This window comes from Sturnira hondurensis, unplaced genomic scaffold, assembly GCF_014824575.4.
Source record: "Sturnira hondurensis isolate 20B ecotype Veracruz unplaced genomic scaffold, ASM1482457v3 Scaffold0017436, whole genome shotgun sequence".
Lineage (NCBI taxonomy): Eukaryota > Metazoa > Chordata > Mammalia > Chiroptera > Phyllostomidae > Sturnira > Sturnira hondurensis.
In genome coordinates this window covers 2,221,273-2,238,417 of record NW_028090067.1, presented here as the reverse complement: position 1 = coordinate 2,238,417, position 17,145 = coordinate 2,221,273, and the positions used below count along the sequence as shown (strand labels likewise).

General features: G+C 52.8%; 2 protein-coding genes across 5 annotated transcripts; one reads left to right on the top strand and one right to left on the bottom strand.

The window, feature by feature from the left end:
• Positions 1-615: 615 nt before the first annotated feature.
• CDCA3 (cell division cycle associated 3) lies at positions 616-2,924 on the bottom strand. 3 transcript variants are annotated; one of them, XM_037067905.1, is made up of 6 exons: positions 2,642-2,924; positions 2,259-2,434; positions 1,893-2,022; positions 1,319-1,612; positions 1,092-1,195; positions 616-969 (listed from the first exon to the last, which is right to left on the bottom strand). In XM_037067905.1, exons 2-6 carry the CDS (start codon positions 2,376-2,378, stop codon positions 814-816), a joined length of 804 nt encoding a protein of 267 aa, XP_036923800.1. In that variant the 5' UTR covers positions 2,379-2,434; positions 2,642-2,924; the 3' UTR covers positions 616-813. The 3 variants fall into 3 exon arrangements, with proteins under 3 accessions (XP_036923800.1, XP_036923801.1, XP_036923802.1); XM_037067906.1 differs by having other exon boundaries at positions 2,259-2,408; XM_037067907.1 differs by lacking the exons at positions 1,092-1,195; positions 2,642-2,924 and having other exon boundaries at positions 881-969; positions 2,259-2,629.
• A 396-nt stretch (positions 2,925-3,320) lies between these two features.
• On the top strand, positions 3,321-16,540 carry USP5 (ubiquitin specific peptidase 5). 2 transcript variants are annotated; one of them, XM_037067903.1, is made up of 20 exons: positions 3,321-3,674; positions 6,168-6,293; positions 6,523-6,589; positions 6,787-6,920; positions 7,076-7,221; positions 7,487-7,671; positions 8,113-8,207; positions 8,873-9,066; positions 9,823-9,894; positions 10,206-10,293; positions 10,413-10,538; positions 11,039-11,192; positions 11,526-11,700; positions 12,326-12,414; positions 13,038-13,160; positions 13,733-13,876; positions 13,953-14,098; positions 14,308-14,461; positions 14,965-15,049; positions 15,877-16,540. In XM_037067903.1, exons 1-20 carry the CDS (start codon positions 3,564-3,566, stop codon positions 15,968-15,970), a joined length of 2,508 nt encoding a protein of 835 aa, XP_036923798.1. In that variant the 5' UTR covers positions 3,321-3,563; the 3' UTR covers positions 15,971-16,540. The 2 variants fall into 2 exon arrangements, with proteins under 2 accessions (XP_036923798.1, XP_036923797.1); XM_037067902.1 differs by having other exon boundaries at positions 13,038-13,229.
• Positions 16,541-17,145: the final 605 nt, after the last annotated feature.

Below are 17,145 nucleotides of genomic sequence, written 5' to 3'. Positions count from 1 at the left end.
AGCTGCAGTGTAGGTTGATGAAATGGAGGGAGGGGAGACAGGAGGGAGTGAAGGAAACGGGTAGGAAGCATGTGGCAAGAAATGCAAGAGCAATAGGACAGAGGGGACAAGGGAAGGGACAGGAAAGAGATTAAAGATGTAGAATCAGCAGGATTTAGTGACCGAGTGCTAGAATATGGGGTATTAAGAGGCATTCAAAACGACAGCAAAGGTTTGGGTTGGGTCGACAATTCTGTTATTTACAGGGATAAGGAAGAGGGAAAGGGCAACAGGCTTTGGGGGAAAGATCACAAATTCAACTTTACTCAAATTGACTTTGAAGTGCCCATGGAGCAGCTGGATAAAGGTCCGGGTTAGATGGTGAGATCTGGAACTTACAAGAATATAGGTAGGTTGTAGCTAATCCCTAGAGGTCAACACCTGGGAAGAACAAGAGGAAAGAGCCAAGGACAGAGCCCTGGGGAACACCAGGATGTAAGGGAGGTGCATTAAGAGATTTGAAGGAACCAGTGCAGGGGCACTCAGGCCAGGGAACACCTGCTCCCCGGGCTGCCTTTCTACGTAAAGACGACCCAGAGCAAGGTTTAGGCATAACGCTTAATAACATCATTTACATTTAAAATCACTTCCTTTAATATACAAGAAACACATAACACACAAAGAAAGTCCAAGAAAGTTCTCAGTTCTAGAGTTGGTAGTTTAGGGGGTGTCCAAAAAAAAATGAACCTTTCCCATCTCCCAGGGAAAGAAGCAGGGAGAGGACTCAGAATATCACTAGATCCCTGGTGAAGCCAGGGCTGGGCCACACATGGCCTAGTTCTCTACCACAGCAAAGTGCTGATTTTCCTTATCATGATCCTGGCCTTGCTCCCATGCTTGTCCTCCAGTTCTCAGAAGGCGTCCAGTTCCCAGAATGGCCCCTTCCTTTAGTTCCCTAATATTTTCACTCAAGGGAGAAGGCCGCTTACCCTACAAAAACAGTATGCAAGTTGGGGGAGGGGGGGAGGTTGTTTAGGAAAGGGAAGATAGGGTAAGGCCTCCCACCCTCTACGTCGGACTTCTCAGGAATAGCTCTCACCCTCTCCCTTTACCTGCCGTGGTGTCAGAGTCCCAGGGGAGTTGTCATCCTGCAGGATGGTGAGGGGGGATCTCCCTAGCACCTTGCCCTTTGGTTTCCGTCTACTGCACTTAGAACCTAGGGGTGGGGGAAGAGTTAAAGCAAGGAGCCAAAATTAGGGGCTTATGGTTATCTCTCCTAAACTACCCCAGAACATGATCTCAATTTCTCTTTCTTATATCTTGCCCTTGAATTCTGTACCTGAAGATCTGGGTGTCTCAGGGTCTCTCATGGACTTGTCTGAGCCCTGGCTGGCCATAAGGGTTTCTGAGGGCTGTCCTGTTTCTTCCTCGGAAAGCATCTGCTTGGAGGGAAGCTCAGCCTGGCTTCCATGTGGCATATGGTCCTCAAGGGAAAACTGGGTGCCCATAGGCAAGTCCAATTCAGAAGATGAAGGTGGCTCTGAGGGCAGAATAGGCTCTGGGGGAAGATTTGCTCTGGAGACTTCAGTCTCAAATACTTCACTCAGCTGTTTCACCAGTGGGCTTGGAGGCTCTAGAGGGGAGAAGTAAAGTGAGACAGTGACCCTCTGATACAAACTGTTCAGCAAAGAGGAAAAAATACAGGAGCCTTAGGATTCATACCCTGGTGGGTGAGCAATTAAGAGGGAAATCAAGGTGAGAGGGAGTAAAATGTTGAGGAAAGAGTGAAATGGGTTCGCAGCAGGAGGATGGAGGCCCCTTTAAGAAGGAGTCCTGAGAGCATGGCCTCATTGACCCCCACCCGAGGATGCTAGCTGACAGCCTCATCAGAATTTTCTAGGCCCAACACCTACCTCCACTGCTGGTCTTCATAGGTGTCCTTGAAATGCCGAGTGTAGGAGAGCGGGGATCTGAGTCCTGGGTCTGATTAGGACCCTCCGGCTGCTCCCCTGATGGTAGGTTTGGCTGTGGAGAGCTCTCCACCTGTCGGGATCAAAGACTATTAAAGTCTGGGCCCTGACTCTTCTTCCCTCCCAGGTCTCCAGCCTCAGGCCCACTTTCCAGGCAGAAATTGCCAAGGCCCTCAGGCATTAAGGACAGTGTAGAAATTAAGGCCTCAAAGGAGAAGTGGGCAGGAAGGATTCTCTCAGAATCAGGTTAAGCAGACGCCAAAGAATTCGGACAGTTTCTCCACCTACCCCCTACCCGGCCCAGAGTACCTGGATGGGAGTGCGCAGGATGCCGGCACTAGGTGAACGCGGATCCGCTACTCGAGCCAGATGCTTGTTGTGCAGCGGAGGCCGCGCAGGAGTCACTGGTACGCTCTTAGCTGAGCCCATCTCAACAGGAAGGAAGGGGGTGGGGCAGGGCTTGGGCAGGGGCGAGGAGGGGATGCCTATAAGAAGTGACTCAGGTCTCAGCCCTCACCGCGACCATGTCTGACCTCCAGACCACCCGACCTTCCCACATCCCAGCTAAGGAACCTCCTGGCCGCCGGGCCAGAGGCCTCTGGGAGGAAAATGACTGGTGCAGCCGACAAGGCGGCTTATTCCAGAACTGCCAGGCCCTCTAATTTATTCACCAATTTATTTAAATCACTTACCGCGCCCCAACTCCACTTTTTGCTGCACCGTAGCTCGAGCCTCAACCCCCGAAGCTGAGTTTCAAACCTCCCGCCATGCCCCCTGCCGTGACCTTATTGGCTGAGCCGACACCGACTCCTATAGGCCTACTAGGTGAGCTCCGCCTCCAGTTAAGGAAGCCATTGGGCTGAGAGGACGTCTATCACGGGAGCTATGGGGGTCAATTGGGCAGCGGCTTGGATTGCCCAGGGTTGACGCCTCCCTGATTTTGTCCCTCTCAGGCTGCGGGTTGTCTTAAGTGAGACTCTAGGGAGTGCCAGTCTTCGCTCTTGAGACCTTCAGTTTCAAAACCAAGTGATTTTATTGTTTAAAAAACAGAATGGATTATTATGCTAACATGTACAGATTCAGGCGGAGACAGACTTAGGAAGATTTTTGAGGAGAAATGGTAATCCTCACTGGCTGACGGCGTCATCCATCACTCGACTCTAACCCTCTCAAACGCCACCTCATTGGATAAAGTACCAGGAACTGCTCCTATTTTCTGATCGGACAAGGCTCCAGGAAAGTTTCTGAGATTGGTTTAAAGAACGGTCAATTTCTGCTCTTCGATAGAAGGCACGCGGAGGGACTGTAGGGATCCCAGAGTACGAGCAGCGAACACTCCGCGGTACACCCCGTTACTCCACTGGCGCTCTGCCCTGGAAGAGTGGGATTGGTTCTTCCGACCACCGATTGCACTGGGGGCGCTTTTCATTGGGTTTAGTCCAAGCGAGGCAGAGGGCGGAGCACTGGCACGCAAGCTCGTTCCAACCGCCGATCTCGCGCGTCTTCCCTGAAGCGCATGCACCTAACAAGTAGTGCTCATTGGTCCGCAAGAGAGGGGGTGGGGGACTAGGGACGGTGGGAGCTGCTCTGTGTGGAGGAGCTGCTGCCGGTGTCATGGCGGAGCTGAGTGAGGAGGCGCTGCTGTCAGTATTACCGACGATCCGGGTCCCTAAAGCTGGAGACCGGGTCCACAAGGACGAGTGCGCCTTCTCCTTCGACACACCGGTAAGCCCATTCCCCACGCCTGCAGGGAGCACGACTTCCTTCCATAGCCCTGGTCATTCTGCCGGGGCCTGCAAGGCTCGGGCTACCGCCTCCTTGCGATGCACCATGGGATATGTAGTTTCTCGTGCCACTCCCTGCCGTTGTTTTTAGTTAGCTGGAGCTGTGGTGTGACTACTGCCCCCGAGAGCCTCCAAGCCGCTCCCCGTTTCGTGGAGCATTGTGGAGATTGTAGTCACTCACTCCCCTCTGCCGTTCTAAGTTAGGGGCGCAACCCGATCGTCGGACTACATCCCCCAAGTGGATACCTGGGAAAGCCTGGGAGTTGTCCTTGCTTGTCGCGCATGGTTCTCCGGGTTTTGTAGTCTCGTGTAGAAGGGATGGGGCTGCCTCTCACTGTTCTGGGCCGGGTTTGGGGTTGGAGGGTAGGTTTTGCAGTTCTAGGCGCGTAGTAGTTAGTAAGTAGCCCTGAAGAAGGCTGTCTTTTGAGGAAGGCCGAGTTACAGAGCCTCCATCCACGGTTAAGATGGATAGGGGGCGGGGAGGTGGGTCGTTGGTGGAAGGGAGGGGAAAGAGAGGAGAGGAAAGCTCTAGTTTCTTCTTTAAGATGAACTGGTCCCGCTCTCTCCTCTTTTTCCCGCCCATCACAGAGAGCAGAGGGAACCCTTTTTAAAGTATTCCCAGGGAGATGGTTTCTTTCATGCAGGATACTAAGGCCCCTTTCCCATCCCACTCCCACTCTTGACTGGTTAGACAAAGACGCCACCCACACCATGCTTCACGTTATACAGGCTCCACCCGGTACCTCCCTTCCTGCAATTCTGCCTTCCTGTGTCACCCTCAGGAGAGGCATGGCTCTGCCCAGGCCAGAGCCTGAACCGAGAGGGCAGCAGCCTGGTTGGGATCCACCCCCCTCACCACCCCTCCCCTCAAGCTGCTGCTGGGCCCTGCCCAGGGTGTTCAGCCAGACCAGCTCAGGGCCAGGAAAACTGCAAGTCAGAGTGGAAAGGCTTCACTAATGCAGTGCTGAGTGAAGGAGCAGGATCTAAAGCTCACTTCAGGATCACCGCTGATTTGTGGTTTGCTAGGCTTTGAGTTTGACCTCAAATAATATGCTGCTTCTCTGAAGTCTGGCTTTGGCAAGGCTAAAAGAGGACTGCTCAGAGCAGAGCTCCAGGGCGCCCAGTCCTTGGTGAAACCATCTCCTAGTTCCAACAGAGGAGTTTCATCCCTGCAGTTTCCTCGTGCCTTCCAGGTTATCAGATGCATGGCTTGATGAGGCACCATCTTTCTCAGGAGGAAAAGATTTTTCTTTACTACCAACTGATGGTAGATGTCATCTGTTCCTGTCTCTCTTCTAGAAACTTCTTCGGATAATCCAAAAGGAATTTTTGTAATGTTATCACATTTCTCTCACCTCCATTGTAGCAGAGTTGACTTGGCTAACCAACTTCCAGCATATTTGATTATCTTCAAATTGGGTTCACAGTAGAAAGAGAGCTTATGTGACCCCCCCATGAGAAACGCTCTATTTCCTTATGAATATTATAATCCATACTGTTCTATGTAGTGGTATACAATCTGTGGGTCCGCGCACTACCTTTGATGGTGCCCTATTTTTAAATATCACAGCAAAGCATTTTTTCAAGCCCACTGAGGCTTTTATTCCAGGAAGAAGTAGTCTGTTGTTGCTCAAAAACTTGGATCTGAGGTGGTTGTCCCCAATTTTTTTCTCTGCCTTCGCCATCGCTTTATTCCCAGAGGCACTGGTAGACTTGCTCAGTGTGGGGGAAGCCCATCGTCTCCTGTCAGCGGTGATTTAGAGTGGGCACTTGTCTTTCCCTGCTTTCTATCTGGGTTATATGTGCCCTACCTGTCTCAGCAAGTGTCGCTAGATTGTTCTAGAAAGGGGAGATGACTTTGAGGTTGGTTGATGGGACTTCAGTGGGAATTTACTTGTTGGTTGGAGGGAATTTAGTTGTTGGTTGAGGGGACATTCAGTGATGGTGGAGAATGCTAGACTTCATGTCCCTGCCAGTCTGGGTCCAGGTTTAGCTGTGAGCGACACACAAGACATTGTTTCCCCTGGAGCCAGACTTCAGCAGGAGAGGAGGTAGAAGCCTTAGTGTCCAAAGCCTTAGCCTTTGGTCCTTGTTTACTTTATTGGTCTTTTGGCTCCAGAAAAGGGGTAGAGGGAATTCTCTGCAAGTGGTCAGAGGGCTTCAAAACCCAAAGAAGGAGCAAGGAGGAAGAATGGTGACTGATAGGTGTTGTTCAGCTCCTGGTGTCCTTGCCGATTATCAAAGTCGTAGGAGAATGGGGAGAATCTTAGCCGATACTAAATCCTAAAGAAATAAATGACTTGCCAAAGGCCACACAGTGTTAGAAAACAGAAGCTTTCTTCTGGAAACCAGCAGCGTTTGAGCCCAGGTCTTAGTTTCCTCACCTAGCCAGGTTCCATCCTCCCTGTTTCCTCCCCTGCCTTTTGTCCTGCAGGAGTCTGAGGGCGGCCTCTACATCTGCATGAACACATTCCTAGGCTTTGGGAAACAGTATGTGGAGAGACATTTCAACAAGACGGGCCAGCGAGTCTACTTGCACCTCCGGCGGACCCGGCGCCCAGTAAGGATAGGGGCTGGGCCTGGGGTCCTTCTGGCACATCCCACTGGGTTCCATTTTGAACCTGTTCCATTCTGACTTCTCATCTGTGTCTGTTGGTGTAATTAAAACTCAGCACACACGTTTTTAGCTCCATTCTCTTCTGAGATTAACTCATTTCATCCCATCCACTCTCCCCGTTTTTCCTTACCTGGTGTTCATTGCTGATTTTGCCCTTTCTGCCTCATTGCAGAAAGAGGAGGACAGCACCACAGGCACTGGAGACCCCCCACGAAAGAAGCCCACCCGCCTGGCTATTGGTGAGTACTACTGTAGCCCTACTCTTCTCCCTGAGCTGGGCTTTCCTGCTCTCAGAGGTATTAGGAAAGCCCCAGAAGAATGGGTCTGTTTGGTGACCCTGGAGCTCTGGAGGGGACAAAGTGAAGGACTGTATCAGAGGAGGGACATTTACTTGTGGTCGTGGTCCTATTCTCCCTCTTCTTCCCTGTCTCATCAGGTGTCGAAGGCGGGTTTGACCTTAGCGAGGAGAAGTTTGAATACGATGAGGATGTGAAGATTATCATTTTGCCGGATTACTTGGAGATTGCCCGGGATGGGTTGGGGGGACTGCCTGACTTTGTCAGAGATCGGGTATGAATCTTTTCCCACCCTCCCAAAGATTTTTAGGGCAAGCAGGGCCAGCGCAGTGATGTCTTGGGCAAGTACTGAGAAAGCTAAAGATAAGTGATAGAGGGGCATGGAGGGATGGGGTTTGGATACCGTTTCTGACCCTCTGCTTCTCCCAGGTGACCAGTGCGGTGGAGGCACTACTGTCCGCCGACTCAGCCTCCCGCAAGCAGGAAGTGCAGGCCTGGGATGGGGAAGTGCGGCAGGTGTCTAAGCATGCCTTCAACCTCAAGCAGCTGGACAACCCTGCTCGAATCCCTCCCTGGTGAGGCCTGGCCCCTCTACCTCGGGGCACAACCGCCAGAGCAGGGGCAAAGAGGCCACCCTCCTGGGAGATCTGGTGGGAGAGAGGGCTGGCAGCATGACAATTAGGGAGACTTGGAAGCAAAGAACTAAGCAGGGGGACATCCAGAGGAGAGGAGAAGAGAGAGAGATTGGATTGGCAGGGGCCCACAGAGTCCCCTTTTTCTCTGCTACTCCCAGATACCCTGACTCATATTTCAGCTCAATTTCTTTTCTCCTTGGGTTAGCGGCTGGAAGTGCTCCAAGTGTGACATGAGAGAGAACCTGTGGCTCAACCTGACAGATGGCTCCATCCTCTGTGGCCGACGCTACTTCGATGGCAGTGGCGGCAACAACCATGCTGTGGAACACTTCAGGGAGACAGGCTACCCGTTAGCTGTCAAACTGGGCACCATCACACCTGACGGAGCTGGTATTCCCTCCCTTCTGTAGCTACCTCCATGCCAAAATGTGTTTTAACTGTTGTTCATTTTATATGGCACAAATAATAACATGAGTATGTTCTCTTGATAAACAATGAAAATATTGGAGATGAAACTAAATCTTCAATTACCCTTCAAACCTCAGTTCCCTTCCTAGATGTTATCAGTATATCTGAGTAGTAAGCATCCTTCCTAACCCATCCAACCCTGGAGGCTTACCCTGTGGAGTGGAGTCACAATTAATTCCAACTCTCACCCTGGGTTACCACATCTTCCCTGACAGCCATTCCCAGAAGGTTTAAGAGAGCCAGGAGGTTACCCTACAGGCTCACCTTTCTGTCCCCCCAATGCCCCTCAAGGCAGGAGGTGGCATTGGTGGCCAGGCCAGTCCTGAGTCACCCCCTCTGACACTGCTCCACCCCCTGTCCTAGATGTGTACTCATATGATGAGGACGACATGGTCCTGGACCCCAACCTGGCTGAGCACCTCTCCCACTTCGGCATCGACATGCTGAAGATGCAAAAGGTGAGACTCGTTCAGCTTCAGATTCTTCTTATTCCTGTTCCTGTTAGGCCCTTCTTCCTGCCTGAGACAGTCCTGGAGAGAGTGACCAGAGTTCTTCCAGTCCCCACGATATGTGGGCTTTGAAGAACTCTCTAGGACCATTTGTTCATTCATTGAATACTCCTGAGTATCTACTTGGTGTTAGTCACTAATAAGGCAGGTGTGGTCCTTGTTTTATATGCTCTTTGGAGGGGCAGGCATTGCTCACACTAATAACTCATTAACTACCAGCTGTGAAGGGCGCTATGAAAGAGGTGTGGAGGGTGCTGCAGTAGTTTACAGCAGTAGGGCCTGGCCTCACCTAGGGCATCAGGGAAGTGTCTCTGAGGAAGTCTTGCCTGAGTAGAGAGGCCTGAGGGGTGAGGAGGGGTACCTTTGTAATGGGAAAAACAGTTCGGGTAGAGGGAGTTGCTTTCATTTCATTCCCTCATTCAAGCTTGGTAACTAAGTCCACTGACAGTTGCTTGTGGCCATCTAGAACTTAGACTAGATGATGTCTTGTATGACTTTGTAATTCAGCTAATTCTAGGCTCCAGCTGGGTATCATCCTAGATCCTGTGAGAGATCAATGTAAAATATCCAGGGCTGAGTCTCTCCCCCCCATCTGAAGTGCCCCTTCCCTGCAGACGGACAAGACGATGACTGAGTTGGAGATAGACATGAACCAGCAGATTGGCGAATGGGAGCTGATCCAGGAGTCAAGTGTGCCACTGAAGCCCCTGTTTGGGCCCGGCTACACAGGCATCCGGAACCTGGGTAACAGCTGCTACCTCAACTCGGTGGTCCAGGTGCTCTTCAGCATCCCAGACTTCCAGAGGAAGTGAGTAGTGCCTTCCCCACTGCGGGCCCCTGGGCCCTGCACGCCTAACATCTCCACTCCTCTCCTGGCCATCAGCCTCTAGGCACACTCCTCCTTCAGCCCCGCTCAGCGCCTCTGTTCCAGCGCAGTTTTAGTTCCTATGACCCTGTGGCTGGTGTGCCGTGAGGGGAGCCAGCTGTAGGATTGCACCATCGTCACCCAGTCACACGCAAACGCCGCCGATAGAGCAGAACACCAAATCCCAGGGCTCTTGGAGGCCTCCTGCCTGACTCAAGGGTGAGCAGGTGGTCTTTATTTTAGGCCAGTGACATCAGATGAGCACCTACTGTGGTCACGTAATACTTGGGGGAGAGGGAGGACTTGGGACACTAAGACAGAAGAAAGGCAAATTCTTAGCAAAAGGGACTTCACCATCTAATTGGAACGGGCCTGATGCTTATGTGAAAACTTAAAACATACTGAGAAGTTCTGTCCAAAAGATGATGAACTGTCGTTATCTTCCTCCCAGGCTGTGTTTTCCCTTCCCCTGGCTCTCTTGGGGAGCAGGCTGGGAAAGCCTGCCTCAGGGTGCTGTGTGCTGACGTAGTTGAGAAGGCAGGAAGGGCAGGTTGCTGGAAAGAAATGGACTTTGGGTTTCAACCACATAACTCCCTACTCTGAAGGGAGTCTGTTCACTGAGCTGGTAGATACTTTCTCCCTTTGCTTTTCGGTTCAGCCTGGACCAGAGCCCCTCCAACTCTTTCCGTTGGCTCTTAGGTATGTGGAAAAGCTGGAGAAGATCTTCCAGAACGCCCCAGCGGACCCGACCCAGGACTTCAGCACCCAGGTGTATGTAGCCAGGTCCTATGTCTGAAGGCTGTTGAGAGCCTTGCTGCCTGTGTGCCTCCTCTGTCCTCCGTGACCACCTGGAGAGGGCAGCAGTTTAGCCCCGGTCAGTTAGAAGCTTTCAGGTGATTGCCCTCTGGGCATGCCCTCTCCCTTGAGATGGGTTCCCATGGTCCCTAAGGTTTTCCATATTTTAGCAAGTTGTCCAAAGAGGGCCTTGAACCAGGGTTGAGGTGGGGAGGGAGAGGTATAGGCAGACAGCAGATTACCATTAGTTGACTGGAGCCAAGTGGTTCTCTTGCATGTTAACGCAGGGCCAAGCTGGGCCATGGCCTTCTCTCCGGAGAGTATTCCAAGCCAGCGCCAGAGTCAGGCGATGGGGAGCAGGTATCAGAACAAAAGGTGAGTCTGTACTCTATCCTTTTCAGGCTCTGGAATAATGGGGAAACTGAGGTCTGGGATATGTCTAAGGAAGGTGGCCTCTTGAGCCCCAGCTAATTCACTGCCCTGGCTCTGCCTAGGAAGTTCAAGATGGCATTGCCCCTCGGATGTTCAAGGCCCTCATTGGCAAGGGTCACCCTGAGTTCTCTACCAACCGGCAGCAGGATGCCCAAGAGTTCTTCCTTCACCTTATCAACATGGTGGAAGTAAGGCCTGAGAAAAGGGCAAGGGAGGGCATTCTTTGCAGTCTTTCCGTCTATCTGCAACTCACTCCCTCTTCCTCCTGCCCTTTCTTGCCTCCGTTAGCCCTGCCCAGTCCCACCCCTGTACCTGGCAGTCTGCATGCACTGCGCCTTCCCTGTGGTAGCGAATACACACAAGAATAGCAGAGCCGAGTGGTGGTCCTTACACTCGATGGGCTTGCTGCCTTATGAAGGATACACCCAAAGAAAATGCTCAGGATACTTACTACTTATCAGAACTACAAGCACATTCCAGCACAGTCCCACAGTGCTGTGAGCGGGCCAGAATCAGGGAGGTGGTGGGTGATTGGGGAAGGCTTCTACTGTGTTCCTGCATCCCTGAGCTCTCAGTGTTAGTCTCCCTTCCCCTCCTCTCCTCTCCCTCCTCGACCACCAGGGACCCCTTTAGGCCCTCATTCCAGTCCCCAGCTGCCCGGATCTCTCCACCTGCCTCTTTCCCGTAGAGGAATTGCCGGAGTTCTGAAAATCCTAATGAGGTGTTCCGCTTCTTGGTGGAGGAAAAGATCAAGTGCCTGGCTACCGAGAAAGTGAAGTATACTCAGCGAGTAGACTACATCATGCAGCTGCCTGTGCCCATGGACGCAGCCCTTAACAAAGGTAGGTGGCTCTCAGCCAGGCCTCGGTACGGGTGCAGTGAAGGCTGTGAGGAATGCTTGGGCACCTTACAGAAGCAGAGCCCACAGTATACTCTGCTCCCTCAGCCAGAAGTCCAAAGCTAGGCCAGCGGAGCGAGGTCAGACTAACCTTGCCCACAGCTCGTCAGCAGAGCTGTGTGAGAAAGAAAAGCAAAATCGTATGTGGGTGCACATCGGCGGGACTGGGTGGGGCTGAGGAGTGGAAGTAGTCGCGGACACAGAGATAGCAGGGCCGGGCTAAGGAGGGAAAGAGGCAGCACCTTCTGAGGGATCCACCCACCACTTCTGTCACCAGAGGAGCTTCTAGAGTACGAGGAGAAGAAGCGGCAAGCCGAAGAGGAGAAGCTGCCACTGCCTGAGCTGGTTCGGGCCCAGGTGCCCTTCGGCTCCTGCCTGGAGGCCTATGGGGCCCCCGAGCAGGTGGATGACTTCTGGAGCACGGCTCTGCAGGCCAAATCAGTAGCTGTCAAGTAAGTCCTGCTGGTCTGGGCCTGACGGCCTTGGGCCTGTGTCAGGGTCGTGCGGAAGATGCCATCTGCTGCTTTCTCGTCCTGTCATTCCTTTTCTGGGTGGAATCTCAGGATTGCATCAGTTGAGGCTGGTAATCTGGCCCCAGTGGGAACCAAGAAGCCCCTCAGGTGCAGACTCGGTGGTTACTGTGTATTACCTTGTCCTGCCCAAACCACTCCATCTTCTCTCGTGGCACAAGGCACTTTCCAGTGCAGCGGCTCTCCATGCACTCCCTCAGTCCTGGCAGAGTGTAGACACTTAGTAGGGAACAGGATGTGGGTTTCCAGCAAATGGTTTTACTCTCGCTCAGAGGTTGGCCTGAGCTGGAGGTCTGTAAGAGTACTTGGCTCAAGGGAATTCAGCCACCCACCGCTTTGCTGCTCCCATCAATAAGACAGCCCTTCTCCCGGCTTCTGCTGCTCCTTGTTTGCAGACACTCATGCCTGCCCAGGGCAGGATAAGAATATAGCGTATCTTCTGGGCTGTTAGGTCTTCTACCCATGAGAGGCTGAACCCCTGGTGGGGACTTTCAGGGTAGGAGAACCTTGGGATTGTCTGGCTACCGGGACATTCTCTCTTCCCTAGGACCACACGATTTGCCTCATTCCCTGACTACCTGGTCATCCAGATCAAGAAGTTCACCTTCGGCCTAGACTGGGTACCCAAGAAACTGGGTATGATGGCTGGGACAAGCAAGGGAGGTTCAGCAGAAAATGCTAAAAAAATAAGGGGCCTTAATACATGTAAACCCATGTTTCTCTGACTTCCCTCTGAAAGAGAAAACAATACCTTTAGATATTTCAAAATATGTCTAGTTTGAAAAGCACTGACTAAAAATATTAAAAGACTTCTTTGATGATATAATTATGATTTACAATCAAAAGTCATTTCCATAGTTTAGTTTTTATAACTGACAAGTTTTCATTTTGATAATCTTGAAATAACTAGCTCTCTAGGGTCTTACAGGCCCTAGATAACTTTGGGAACTGCTGATTTAATTTCATTTCCTAGAGAAGTCGGGACCCACAAAAGTATAAAATCATCCTGTCCCACAAGTGGGAGGCCCTTCCTTGCCCATAGCTCATTTGTTGTAGATCTAGGCCTAGAACCCAGGTCCCCTGACTCCCAGGCCCACAGTTATTTTTATGACATTGGGACCCCTAGGGCGGTATTCTCTAAACAGCTCCTTACTACAGAGCAGTGCCGCAATATGGTGCAGGGGCTTGAGATTCCCCAAGTGCCTTCTCAGGGGGCCTTGGAGTTCCTAAGGTGACCTATTGGGCCATTCCAATTACAGATGTGTCCATTGAGATGCCAGAGGAGCTAGACATCTCCCAGTTGAGGGGTACAGGGCTGCAGCCTGGAGAGGAGGAGCTGCCTGACATTGCCCCGCCCCTGGTTACTCCGGATGAGCCCAAAGGTAGCCTTGGTTTCTATGGCAACGAAGACGAAGACTCCTTCTGCTCCCCTCACTTCTCCTCTCCGACATGTTAGTGACTCTTTTTCCTGCCTGTCTCTCTCCCTTGCCGAGGGGATCTTCTCTGCCTGCCTCCCCACGAACCTGTCCTTTGTGTTTCTCCTGTCTTCCCTTTCAAATTTCCTCTGCCCTCTTTTGGTGGACGTGAGGACCGACGGGAGCACTCCCAGCCACATTCTCTGTGTGGATGGCAGTAGCACTGGCTAATGGCCTCTCCGTTTTTGTAACCTCATTGGTTGGGGGCAGGGGCTGAGAATCATATTCCAGAAGAAACAGGGCCCATTCTGTGCGAATGGGCAAGGAAGGGGATCCATGGCCTCAGTTCTGTGCCTTTAGGGTACTAGACCCACATTGTACTGCCTGTCATTTAGTTCCGGGATAAGGTGCCCGGCTGTGAGAGAAAAATGCCTGGAATGGAGTGGTTGAGAGAGGGCAGGGTGGACTGTGGGAGGAGGAGGAGGAGCAAAGAGTGGCCCAGGGACCCGGTCACTGTGCCCGCACTTCTCTCACCGTAGCCCCCATGCTGGATGAGTCGGTCATCATCCAGCTGGTGGAGATGGGCTTCCCCATGGACGCCTGCCGCAAAGCCGTCTACTATACGGGCAACAGCGGGGCCGAGGCCGCCATGAACTGGGTCATGTCGCACATGGATGATCCAGGTAGGCAGGGCTGGGTAGCAGGGCCAGGCAGGGCCGCCACCCTCCCCAAAACACTGCAACCCCTTCCCATCCACAGATTTTGCAAACCCCCTCATCCTACCTGGCTCCAGCGGGCCCGGCTCCACAAGTGCAGCTGCGGACCCCCCACCAGAGGACTGCGTGACCACCATTGTCTCCATGGGCTTCTCCCGGGACCAGGCCCTCAAAGCTCTGCGGGCCACGGTAGGGGCTTGCCCCAGCTCAGGACTGGGGCCTCTGGGATGGAAGAGGGGGGTGTCCAATCCTCCACGAGCAATACCAAAGGTGTGGGTGTGGTGCGGCCTCGGCCGGCCTATACCCTGTTGTGGCAGTGACGGGGGAGCCGAGGCTTTCACTGGTGCGTTTCTTGCCCCTGAACTTGTTGGAAATGTGATGCTTTTCTGCTCCCCAAGAACAATAGTTTAGAACGGGCGGTGGACTGGATCTTCAGTCACATTGACGACCTAGACGCCGAAGCTGCCATGGACATCTCAGAGGGTCGCTCAGCTGCCGACTCCATCTCTGAGTCTGTGCCGGTGGGACCTAAAGTCCGGGATGGTTCTGGAAGTGAGTGTCCCGGGGAAAGAGGACAGGCCTGGTAGAGTCTCACCAGTCTGCTCTACCAGAGCCTCATTCCAAGGCAGCTCTGCTTCCCTCACGGGGCCGAGGGGGCAGAAACTTCTTCCCAGTGACAGGGCTCCTGAGGGTGGGAGTCTAGGAAGTGGAGACAGACCTTTGAGCCAATACATGCCTACGTTCTCCAAGTTCTAGCTGTTAGAGCAGGGATGTCAAACTCATTTTCACCGAGGGCCACAACAGCCTCGCGTTGCCTTCAAAGGGCCGAATGTAATTTTAGGACTGGGAAAATATAACTACTCCTTAACAGTTAAGCAAGAGCTCGGACTGCCGCCAGGTAGAAACAAGTTGCCAGGCCAGATAAAACAAGGTGGAGGCTGGGTTCGGCCATGGACCTTGTGTTTGCCACCTTTGTGTTAGATAGATTTTTGGACTGTCCCTCAAGGATCCCTCTCCCATTGTCTTCTCTGCCCTCCCCCTCTCTCCTTCCCCAGAGTATCAGCTCTTTGCCTTCATTAGTCACATGGGCACCTCCACCATGTGTGGTCACTACGTCTGCCACATCAAGAAGGAGGGCAGGTGAGGGCCCAGCCGTCTGCATTTGGAATGGGGGAGTGGTGGTGGAGATGAGTGGGGGCACCCTGGAGATCCTGGAGAAGGTGCAGAACTGTGTGACGGGAGCCACACACACAGCAGAGGGGTGAGGGGTTGCTCGACAGCAAAGATCAGGCCAACTACAGCCAGAGGGCCGAATCAGGCTGCTTGCTTCTTTCTGTAAGCGGTTTTTTTTTTTTTTCTATAAAGATTTTATTTATTTATTTATCTTTAGAGGGGAAGGGAAGGAGAGAAACATCAATGTATGGTTACCTCCCGTGAGTCCCCTGCTGGGAACTGGCCTGCAACCCAGGCATGTGCCCTGACTGGGAATCAAACCATGATCGTGTGGTTCGCAGGCCCGCACTCAATCCACTGAGCTACACCAGCCAGGGCTTTCTGTAAGCGGTTTTAATGAGCATGTCCACACTTACTCATTCATGCATTGTCTGGCTGTTTTCATGCTGCACCAGGAAAGTTGATAGTTGTACCAGAGATCCGATGGCCTACCAAACCTGAAAGATTTACCACCTGGCCCTGTATAGAAAAAGTTTGCTGACCCCCACCTTACAGAAACAGGGGTGGGGGGGGCTGTAAAGACACTGAAGGATCAGAAGATCCTGAGCAGGGGAAATGACCTTGGTGAGATCGGGATGCTCCCTTTAGACAGGCGGCAGCTGGACTATAGGTTTGGCAGCCTTTCCGCAGAATCTCCAGGATTGGCCCCAGGGGCTGTGTCAGAGAAACCTAGTAGAAGCCCTGTGGACTGCTCAGTTGGTCCATCTCTTTCCACCCTTCCCCACCTTCCCCAGATGGGTGATCTACAACGACCAGAAAGTGTGTGCCTCTGAGAAGCCACCCAAGGACCTGGGCTACATCTACTTCTACCAGAGAGTGGCCAGTTAAGAGCTTGCCCTGACCCCTTGCCACGGAGGGCAGGGGTCAGACCGCCTGGCATGAGGGAGAGGGGCTGGGGGATGGATGGACTGCAGCCCACCTGCTCTGTACCCTTTTTCTTTTGCCCCCCACCCCTCCGCCCACAGCAGGGAAGAAACTAGAGGCCGTGGGAGAATGGCCAAGCAAAGTGGAGAGGCACTGGAGACTTTGGGGTTAGAGTAGGATGGGGACGGGAGGGTGGCCGCCTGTCTGTGAGGAGACTCTTGCTTCCCCTCCCCCTGAACCCCTATTCCTCTGCTTCTCTAATCCCGCCAGCTCCTTGTGTGGAGGGGGCTTGTTTGTATGTGTGTGCGTGTGGGTGTTGCTTTGTGCAGCCTCTTCCACAGGACGGGGTGCTCCTGCTCCCCCTCCCCTCCCCCTTTGTGTTTGTCCCCTGTGTGGTCAAGCCAGGAGGGATATGAGGGAAATGGGGACCTCCTCACCCTCCTGCCTCAGTCTTTCCCTCATCCTGTCTCTTCCCTGTTCTTCTCTGGAAAATGCCAAAATACATGATGTGAATAAAAGTACAATGGCTACATTGTGACCTGTTTGATTCCTTATGGAGACTTATCTTCCCTGAGGCTAGCAGGAAGGTCAGCACCCCAAAACTCCCAGTGCTTTTCAGTAGTTGAGCTCTTGGGAAATTGAGGGTGAGGTGAGGACCAGGGCCCATCAGGGGAGTGGAGTGGGGTGACAGAGCAAAGATGGGTGAAAAGGCGTTTCCTTCCAGCAGCCACACACATGTCCAAAGGTCTCCAGTGGCTAGGAAGCCTTGGGCCTAGGCCCCAGGCCCTGTAGCCCTTTGTCAGCCCTGGGCCAACTGGAGGAGTGGGATGCCTTGGGGGAGGAGTTCTGAACTGCCTCGGCCTTGGCCTCAGCGTTTGCTGTACAGCTCATGCCAGCGATGGCCAGCCATCTCTCTGAACCTGTCACATGCCCAGTAACTGTGGGCTAGGCTCTCCCTGCAGGGGTCAAAGGTGTCTGCTCAGTAATCAGGGATGTGGCTAAATACTTGGGTGGGGGAAGGGAGTCCCTTTCCCCAGAGTTGGAAAGATACCCCTCGGTCAGTCCACTGAGCAGTGTGGCCTAGGCCAAGCAGTTGGAGTGGTCGGACTTGCCAGCTATTTCCCCTGGGAACCGCTTCT

Coding starts and splice junctions, on each gene's coding strand:
- CDCA3 (XM_037067905.1), bottom strand. CDS start 2,378: ATGGGCTCAGCTAAGAGCGTACCAGTGACTCCTGCGCGGCCTCCGCTG. Junction 2,023..2,258: donor TCCTGCGCACTCCCATCCAG/GTACTCTGGGCC, acceptor TGATCCCGACAG/GTGGAGAGCTCTCCACAGCC. Junction 970..1,091: donor GGACTCTGACACCACGGCAG/GTAAAGGGAGAG, acceptor CTGTTTTTGTAG/GGTAAGCGGCCTTCTCCCTT.
- USP5 (XM_037067902.1), top strand. CDS start 3,564: ATGGCGGAGCTGAGTGAGGAGGCGCTGCTGTCAGTATTACCGACGATC. Junction 6,590..6,786: donor GCCCACCCGCCTGGCTATTG/GTGAGTACTACT, acceptor CTGTCTCATCAG/GTGTCGAAGGCGGGTTTGAC. Junction 10,539..11,038: donor ACCTTATCAACATGGTGGAA/GTAAGGCCTGAG, acceptor TCTTTCCCGTAG/AGGAATTGCCGGAGTTCTGA.